The 8,110-nt window shown below is 61.9% G+C and overlaps 1 protein-coding gene and 2 non-coding genes across 6 annotated transcripts; all 3 read left to right on the forward strand.

Moving 5' to 3' along the window:
- The first annotated feature begins 373 nt into the window (after positions 1-373).
- LOC119001038 (melanoma-associated antigen D4) lies at positions 374-8,110 on the forward strand. Of its 4 annotated transcripts, none has more exons than XM_037066190.1 (13): positions 376-488; positions 1,389-1,649; positions 1,926-2,759; positions 3,121-3,324; positions 3,440-3,503; positions 3,724-3,803; positions 4,182-4,273; positions 4,874-4,953; positions 5,061-5,103; positions 5,514-5,576; positions 6,806-6,920; positions 7,274-7,704; positions 7,895-8,110. In XM_037066190.1, the coding sequence occupies exons 2-13, from the start codon at positions 1,440-1,442 to the stop codon at positions 7,902-7,904; spliced, it is 2,226 nt and encodes a 741-aa protein (XP_036922085.1). In that variant the 5' UTR covers positions 376-488; positions 1,389-1,439; the 3' UTR covers positions 7,905-8,110. The 4 variants fall into 4 exon arrangements, 3 of the variants coding, with proteins under 3 accessions (XP_036922085.1, XP_036922087.1, XP_036922088.1); XM_037066192.1 differs by having other exon boundaries at positions 1,410-1,649; XM_037066193.1 differs by having other exon boundaries at positions 413-488; positions 1,439-1,649.
- On the forward strand, positions 6,111-6,240 carry LOC119001044 (small nucleolar RNA SNORA11). The gene has a single exon (XR_005069474.1). It is a non-coding gene; the product is annotated as a small nucleolar RNA SNORA11 (small nucleolar RNA).
- LOC119001045 (small nucleolar RNA SNORA11) lies at positions 6,413-6,542 on the forward strand. Its single transcript, XR_005069475.1, has one exon. It is a non-coding gene; the product is annotated as a small nucleolar RNA SNORA11 (small nucleolar RNA).

An 8,110-nucleotide genomic window follows, 5' to 3' on the forward strand; every position in this document is an offset into this window, starting at 1 on the left:
TTTCCCTTGTTGCTAGAGACCTCTGTACTTGTGACCTAGGGATCACGCTGGGGGAACCGGTGCGTGGTGGATTCCAGAGCGCACTGGAGGAGCTTAGGGGAAAGGTGGAGGGCAGAGCCGCAAAAGTGGGAGGTACTGAGGGTAGATGATTGGGTGGGTTGAACTGCACCACACGGCGCGAGGTCGCACCTGCAGTCAGAGGTGGGGGTGGAAAGGGGGATCCGGCGAGAAGGAAAAAAACACCTCCCCCCATCCCGCCCGCCCACCCGCGGAATCGCCTGCGCGCTGGGGACCTGGTGGACAGGGCTTTTGTTGGGAAAGCGGCGGGCTGGAGGGGTCGGCGCATGCGCAGGCTGCCAGCCGTGGGGTGGGGGTGTGAGGAGAAAAGGGGCGGGGTGGTAGGAGCTGCTGTGCTGGCAGCAGTAGGCGAGGGTGCGGCTGCGGGGTTCCCGGTGCTGAGGACCGACGCCATTGGAGCCCCAGGGAAGGTAAGGATCCAGCCTCCGACAGGACCGGGAGAGGGTGGGTGGAACCCGGTACGCTGCGCCACCCCTTCCCGCACAACGCACCCCACCTCCCTGCAACGCTCCCCCCACCCGGGAGCCGAACAAAGCCCAAGCGCTCAAAACCCGAACCCCGTTAGACCCGTGGTCCAGATAGGAGTCCCCTCCGCCCCGCCGCCAGACCCAGGCTTCCGGATCCTAACCGCTTTCGCAGACCCGTGTGCTCTGGGCTGACCTGCCTTACACACAGGCCCCATCCCCGCCCAGCCACTCCTAGATCACTCCCACCCAGCTGACCACTTTGCCTCCTTCCCGGAGTTGCAATCCTGGGTTTTGACACCTCCGGCGCTCCCAGTGGAGCGTCACCTACTCCAAGGCCCCCATGCCATCTACCCCTAGCGCTCCTGTGTGAGCCCAGCCTGACCGGAATGCCCCCACCCACCCGGACCTCCCCAAAGGGTGCCTGGGATTCAGTTTCCCAGAGCTTTTCGCAGTCCCCATGTGTCTGAGCCCTCCTCACATTTCATCTTCTCACCCTTCGTCCCGGCTCCCTGCTCCAGCCCTTAAATTCGGGCCCGTTGTTTCTCCTTCTCTCCCTGCATCCATCCCCTCTGGGGCTCTCCAGACCCAAGCCCACCAGTCCACCCCTCCATTCAAATCTAGCCACTGGGGTGGGGAGCCTGCCCCCACCTTTCAGTGTGGCGACCTCCTCTTACCTCTTCTACCCCTCTCCTATGGCTCCGTCTCTGACAGAATCTACCCCGACAGACTTCACCCCCAACCCCTACTGCCTAGTAAGGGGCTGGCTGATGGGTGCTCCCCCCCCACCCCCCCACCCCCGCCCCAAGAGATCATGCCTCCATTGGATCCCCCACCTGCCCCCAGAGGCCTCATCCTTCCTCTCAGGCTGAGCTCTCTTCTTCTTGGGACACCAGCATGGCTGAGGGGAGCTTCCGCTTGGAATCCGAACGCTACAACGCTGAAGACATGGATGAGGGTAGTGATGAAGTTGGGGAGGAAGAGATGGTTGGAGGAAATGAGTATGAAGAATTTGGTGCTTTTGGAGGCTATGGCACCTTCACCAGCTTTGACATTCGTCTCCTCAGAGCCTTTGGGAGCTTGGGTCCAGGCCTTCACATCTTGGCGGTGAGGCCCCTTCTTGGCCACCTGCTGGCCCTGCCAAAACTGGGAGGGGAGGGGAGGGGAGGTTCTATGCAGAGGGGAGGGCTGATGGGGAAGGACGGCTTAGCCACTCCAAATCAAACCTTCTCTTCCCTGCTGGGAGAAAGAGGGTCCGGCAAGGGTCTTGGTAGGGGCTGGATGACTCCCTGGTGGGGGGGGGGGGGCTGGCCGGCACAGGGAAGCATGATGCGAGTGTGTAAAGTTGTCTGCCTTCCTTTACCCTTCTGTCTGGCCTTGCAGAATGAGCCCTGGGAACTGGAAAACCCTATGCTGGCCCAGACTCTGGTGGAGGCACTTCAGCTGGATCCAGAAACACTTGCCAATGAGGCGGAGGCTCGGGCCGCCAATGTAGCCCGAGCTGCCGCCTCCAACCGCGCTGCTCGGGCCGCTGCCGCTGCTGCTCGGGCCGTCTACAATCAGGTGGTCACTAACCACCCGCTGGCCACAGACCAGGCTTCGAGAGACAATACCCAACCCACGACGTATGCGGCCGAGGCTCAGGAAGCCACCCCTGAGACAACCCTTGCTTCTCCGCACAGCTCCCAGATGCCAGTCAACAGTGACATGGCTGCCTCTGGGGCTCCAGCAACCTCCTCACAGCCCCAGCCAGCCTCCCAGGCCCAGGAGGCCGCTACTGAGGGTCCCAGTACTGCCTGTGCTTCCTCTCAGGCTCCATGTGCCAGTGAGGTGGATGCCACCCAGCTCAAGACAGTCTTTCTGGGTCAGAATGATGTCTTTGATTTCACCCAGCCGGCTGGTGTCAGTGGCATAGCCTTCCCACGGCCCAGGAGGCCCACCCCGGCCCGAGATGTGGCCAGAGAGGGCCCCAGTGCTGCCGCCTCCCGGGTGCCTCAGCCAGCATCTTCCGGGGAGGGGGCAGCCACTCGGCCCAAAACGACCAAGTCTGGGAAGGCTCTCGCTAAGACTCGGTGGGTGGAGCCTCAGAATGTTGTGGCAGCAGCTGCTGCCAAGGCCAAGATGGCCACAAGCGCCCCCGAGCCTGAGAGTGCAGCTGCTGCTGCTCAGAACAGTGCTGAGCCCTGGGCCAGGATGGGAGGCAAGAGGACGAAGAAGGTGAGAGCTCCCTGCCTTCTCCAGACCCCCTTGTTCTTCTCTTCTCTCCTCTCCCCTCCCCTCCCCTCCCCTCCTGTCCCTTCGCTTCCCTCCTCTTCCCCTCCCCTCTTCTTCTCTCAGCTGGTCCAAGTTTCTACCACACAAGTGCGCTAGCACGTCCTTACTCCACGTAGTCACCACCCTCCGGCCTGGAGGGAAAAGAGATTGGCTCGGTGCCTGGCACTTAGTAAGCCCTCTGCACGTGTCCTCCGCTCTTCCCACTACTCTTATTTCCAAGCCCCTGCTCTGGGGAAGATGTTGCCAGGGGCTTGGGCACAGTAAGCTTGGTAGCCCTGGGTCTCTCCTCTCCCCAATGCCGCAGTCTAAGCACCTGGATGATGAGTATGAAAGCAGCGAGGAGGAGAGAGAGCCTCCTGCTGTCCCACCGACCTGGAGAGCATCGCAGCCCCCACTGACAGTGAGGGCTCAGATGGCCCCTCGGCCCCCGATGGCCCTGAGGTCCCAGGTACCCTCGAGGCACGTGCTGTGCTTGCCACCCCGCAACGTGACCCTTCTGCAAGAGAGGGTAAGGAGCCTGCCCTTTCCCTTCTCCCTCCTCCTCCTCCTCCTCCTCCTCCTCCTCCTCCCTTGCTGGCCAGTGTTTTGAGCTCACCATATTGCCTTCACCTCCCCTTCTCCAGGCAAATAAGTTGGTGAAGTATCTGATGATTAAGGACTACAAGAAGATCCCCATCAAGCGCTCAGGTGGACAACTGTACCCCATCCCCGAGCTCTGCCTGCCCCCCTCCCTCATCCCTCCTCGGTGGCGTCATCCCCCCCAGCCCCGCCATCGGATACCCCCAACTGTCAGGCCTTGCCTGATGGCTCCAAGGGCACAGTACACCGCGGGGTCCTGACTGTGCTCCCCTCTGCGACTCTGGCCCCTGCTCAGCCCAGGTGCTTTGCCGCCTCTTTCCTCCTGCAGACATGCTGAAGGACGTCATCCGAGAATACGATGAACACTTCCCAGAGATCATTGAACGAGCAACATACACCTTGGAAAAGGTGGGTGGGGGGATGGGGGGCAGCTGTCTGGGGCGTGAGCGGCAGGGAAGCCTTGCGCCCCCCCGCAGCCTTCGGAGGCCCAGTGTCAGCACTGCCTGCTCTGGAAGCCTTGCCCGGCTCCTCCACCTGGGAGCGCCCACTGCCTACTTCCTCCCCCTTGTGCTCTGGGAGGCCTCTGGTCTCCTGAGGGGGTCCCCGCTGCCTCGGCCAATGCCAGAGCTCCCAGAGGCCGGTTCCTCCGCGCCCTCTCTTGTTCTGTCGTCCCCTGTGACATCGGGTCCCCTGCCCAGGAAAGGTTCTGGCAGGGAATGGAGTGACCACCTGGAGGACACTCGGCCTGGACTTTTGACCTCACAGTCCTGTTCTCTCCCCGCGTAGAAGTTCGGGATCCACCTGAAGGAGATCGACAAGGAAGAACATCTGTACATTCTCGTCTGCACGCAGGATTCTTCAGCTCGCCTCCTGGGAAAGTGAGAAAGGGCAGGAGGGTCGTGGCCTTCCCAGGCGGTGCCTCCCCCTCCTCTCAGAGAAACAAGGAAACGGGGCCGGAGGGCCTAAGCACAGTGCCCACCTACCATTGTCAAGGGATTACCAGATGGGCCAGGCCTTGCTGCAGTCGGGATTGCGCCCCTGTCCGCCCACGCCCCTCCTTCCAAGAAAGCAGGCTTCTCGTTGCTTTCCTCTTCCTGCTCAGTGCCTGGCTGTGGCTGGACAGAGGGGTCGGTCCTGGGGGAGCTTTCTGTCCAGTGTCCGCCCCATGGGCAAAGGGCGGGGAAGGTGCGGCTGAGCCTGTGGACACACACCTTTGGCAAGCGTTTGCTCCGGCTGGCCAACCCTGTCCTGGGCAGAATCTCTCGAGGGGGTGTTAGCATCCACACCTGAGGGATGAAGTGATGTAATCGCCAGCGGAGGAAGCACGAGTTGTCTGGATCGGGTAGCAAGCCATGCGCAGAGGGGCGAGCATTGCCCTGTAGCCAGTGGAGCGATCTGGCAGAGGCCAGTTGGGTGAGCTGACTGTCGCCTCCTGGGCTGGTGGCCGCTGGACAGGATCCCTCTTTCTACACCTTTAGGACCAAGGACACTCCCAGGCTGAGTCTCCTCTTGGTGATTCTGGGAGTCATCTTCATGAATGGCAACCATGCCAGCGAGGGTGAGTGGCCTGGCCTGCAGGTGGCGGTTGCCTCCACCCCCCCGACCCCCCCCACCCCCCATCTCACCTGCCTGTTTCAAATTCTTGTACCTCATCTCCCCTGGCAGCTGTCCTCTGGGAGGCACTACGCAAGATGGGACTGCGCCCTGGGTATGATTGGGCTCTCTGGGCTCCCAGTGCCCCTCAGCGTTGTCCCTGGGGCACAGGAGGCCTCGGGGTTGCAACCACCTGCTGGTCTGGTGCCGGGGAGTGGGCGTCCCGGACTAGGCAGAGCACAGAGGGCCTCACCAGGGTGCATGGCGACGTGGTCCTGAACTCTCAGCCCCCTCTGTGCTCCATGTCCCCTCTGTGTCCCCAGAGGAGATCTAAGAGAAACCATCAGAATTCGGGGCTCCATCAAACCCCTATGTCGGCCATGGCTGTCGGACCTCTGCTGCATGCCCAGGCCTCACGGGGCTGCCCCACGGGCCAGGAAGCTCTCAATCCTGGTAGCCAGTGCTCCTGCCCACACCCGGGCACTGCCACCGGCACTAGTCATGGACTCCTTTCCTTGCCCTCAGGGTGAGGCACCCATTCCTTGGCGATCTGAGGAAGCTCATTACAGACGACTTTGTGAAGCAGAAGTGAGTACTGACCGAGTTCACTTTGTCTCACACTCGTGCCTTCCTCGTGCTGGTCCGGCTGAGGAAGCCATTTCCCCACCCTGGGTCTTAACACTGGAGGGATGGAGTCTCCGGGGCGAGTGTGGGTCAGGGCGAGTGTGAGAGCCAGGGGGATTAGAATGCCGGGGCATTCTTGGGGAAAAGGGGGCACACGTCGACTGAGAACATGGTGCGGGGTGCACTACAACCGCCCCACCGCCCAAGCACCGGCCCTGCAGGCTATAGGAGAATATCCCCTGCTTTCCATCCCAGGAACCTGGGGCTCCAGAGTGGAAATGTGAGCCCGGCCCTTGCTGGCGAGCGGCCCTTTCAGGCCTCCTGACTCACTGGCCAGGGCCCAAGCAGTCCTCGGTCCCGGGGAACGTGTGCACACCCACAGGGTCCGGGGCGTACTTGAAGTGCGCAGCTCTGGGTGGACCCTTTCTTCCCTTCACAGTCCTCTTCCGTGGTGGGCTGTCCCAGGGCTCGGGCGGGCCACGGACAAGACGCTGTGGTGGGGTGTGCTCAGAGCAGGGGGCCCGGAGCAGTGGCCCCCCGGTTTGCAACACCCCCGACAGGAATCCAGGGGTCGTTGTGAGAAGGGGCACAAACCTGTGGCCTTACCGTGGACAAACACTCTACATGTGCCCCTCCCCCCNCCCAAGCAGTCCTCGGTCCCGGGGAACGTGTGCACACCCACAGGGTCCGGGGCGTACTTGAAGTGCGCAGCTCTCGGTGGACCGTTTCTTCCCTCCACAGTCCTCTTCCGTGGTGGGCTGTCCCAGGGCTCGGGCGGGCCACGGACAAGACGCTGTGGTGGGGTGTGCTCAGAGCAGGGGCCCCGGAGCAGTGGCCCCCCGGTTTGCAACACCCCCGACAGGAATCCAGGGGTCGTTGTGAGAAGGGGCACAAACCTGTGGCCTTACCGTGGACAAACACTCTACATGTGCCCCTCCCCCCCCCACCACCCACACACCTCCCTGTGGCTGCTGGGCAGGAACAGGCAGCCCAGGGTTTTGAAGGGCTCAGTACTGCAAGCAGAAACCCTGGGTAGTGAGCTTGGGAGTGGGGCACCGGCCGGAGGGTCAGGACAGTTCTCCTGCAGGAGCTGAGCGGCTGCCTTGGGTCTGGAAGGGGGCCCCCTGGGAGCCATTCGCTGGGCAACGGGTCTGCCTGGCTGGAGGCCAAAGTTCCTCTTCCTCTCCCCTGAGGTACCTGGAGTACAAGAAGATCCCCAACAGCAGCCCACCTGAGTATGAGTTCCTCTGGGGACTGCGGGCCCAACATGAGACCAGCAAGATGAGGGTGCTGAGATTCATTGCCCAGGTAACAGAGAGCCCCTGGGGCGGGGGGGCTGGGGGGCCGGGGCCGAGGCCAAGGCCAGGGCCAGGGCCTGGCACTTCCCATAGCTTCTCTGTTTCTCGGGCATGGGCTCCTCACGCCGTTTGCGTGTCCGGTGCGGACACTGAAGCTCACAAAGCTTCCTGGGTGGCTTGCCCAGGTGAGGGGAGGGGGGGCGAAACCCCGGGCCTGGTCCAGAATGAGAGGAGCTCGAGTCCGGTGGTCTTCATTGTTATTGTGATCATGCTCAGCGCACAGGAGGGTATACCGTGGGAAGCAGGTGCTCGGCGAACATACATCCGGTGGCAGTTAGGATGATGGCTCTCCCTGCATTGCAGTATCAGAACCGAGACCCCCGGGAATGGAGGGCCCATTTCCTGGAGGCCGTGGATGACGCTTTCAAGACGATGGATGTGGATATGGCCGAGGAACATGCCAGGGCCCAGATGAGGGCCCAGATGAACATCGGGGATGAAGCTCTGATTGGACGGTGGAGCTGGGACGACATACAGGTGGAGCTCCTGACCTGGGACGAGGATGGAGATTTTGGCGACGCCTGGGCCAGGATCCCCTTTGCCTTCTGGGCCAGATACCATCAGTACATTCTGAATAGCAACCGTGCCAACGGGAGAGCCACTTGGAGAGCTGGCATCAGCAGTGGCCCCAACGGCGGGGCCAACACCAGCCTCCTAGATGGCCCTAGCACCAGCTCCACCATCCGGACTAGAAATGCGGCCAGAACGAGTGCCAACTTCTTCTCCTGGATCCAGTAAGGTTCTCAGGCGTGAAATGAGAGCCTGGAGGGGGGGCCGGGAGGGTCCGTGAGAAGTCAGCAGAAGGCCTGGCACGGGGAGGGGGAAGCCCTGGGAGTGTGCACAGCCCCTTCTTTTGTTCTCCATGTCCCTCACTGTTTCATCTGTATTTCCGTTCGTTTTTGCCCCCGTGTCCTGTGTTTGCAGACAACGCTGACGAAAGGCAGCCATCTCTCATCCAGCCAGAGTGCCTCCCCAGACTCTGTGTTCACACAGCAGTCTAGGCCGCCTCTGCCTGCCCATCGGAGATGGCACGCGAGACGAAGCTGTCTACGCCCTGCTGCTTTCACTGTGTGCTGTTGTCGTGATGTTGTGTGTTTGGTATCAGTGTCACATTAAAGTTGCAAATGGAGTGGGGCTTTT

Source organism: Sturnira hondurensis, unplaced genomic scaffold (genome assembly GCF_014824575.4).
Source record: "Sturnira hondurensis isolate 20B ecotype Veracruz unplaced genomic scaffold, ASM1482457v3 Scaffold0016561, whole genome shotgun sequence".
NCBI classification, from domain to species: Eukaryota; Metazoa; Chordata; class Mammalia; order Chiroptera; family Phyllostomidae; genus Sturnira; species Sturnira hondurensis.

What these genes read in the sequence shown, in the direction of transcription:
- LOC119001038 (XM_037066190.1), top strand. Translation starts at nt 1,440, where the DNA reads ATGGCTGAGGGGAGCTTCCGCTTGGAATCCGAACGCTACAACGCTGAA. An exon ending in TGACCCTTCTGCAAGAGAGG is followed by an intron (nt 3,325 to 3,439) that starts GTAAGGAGCCTG and finishes CCCCTTCTCCAG; the next exon opens with GCAAATAAGTTGGTGAAGTA. An exon ending in GATCCCCATCAAGCGCTCAG is followed by an intron (nt 3,504 to 3,723) that starts GTGGACAACTGT and finishes TTCCTCCTGCAG; the next exon opens with ACATGCTGAAGGACGTCATC.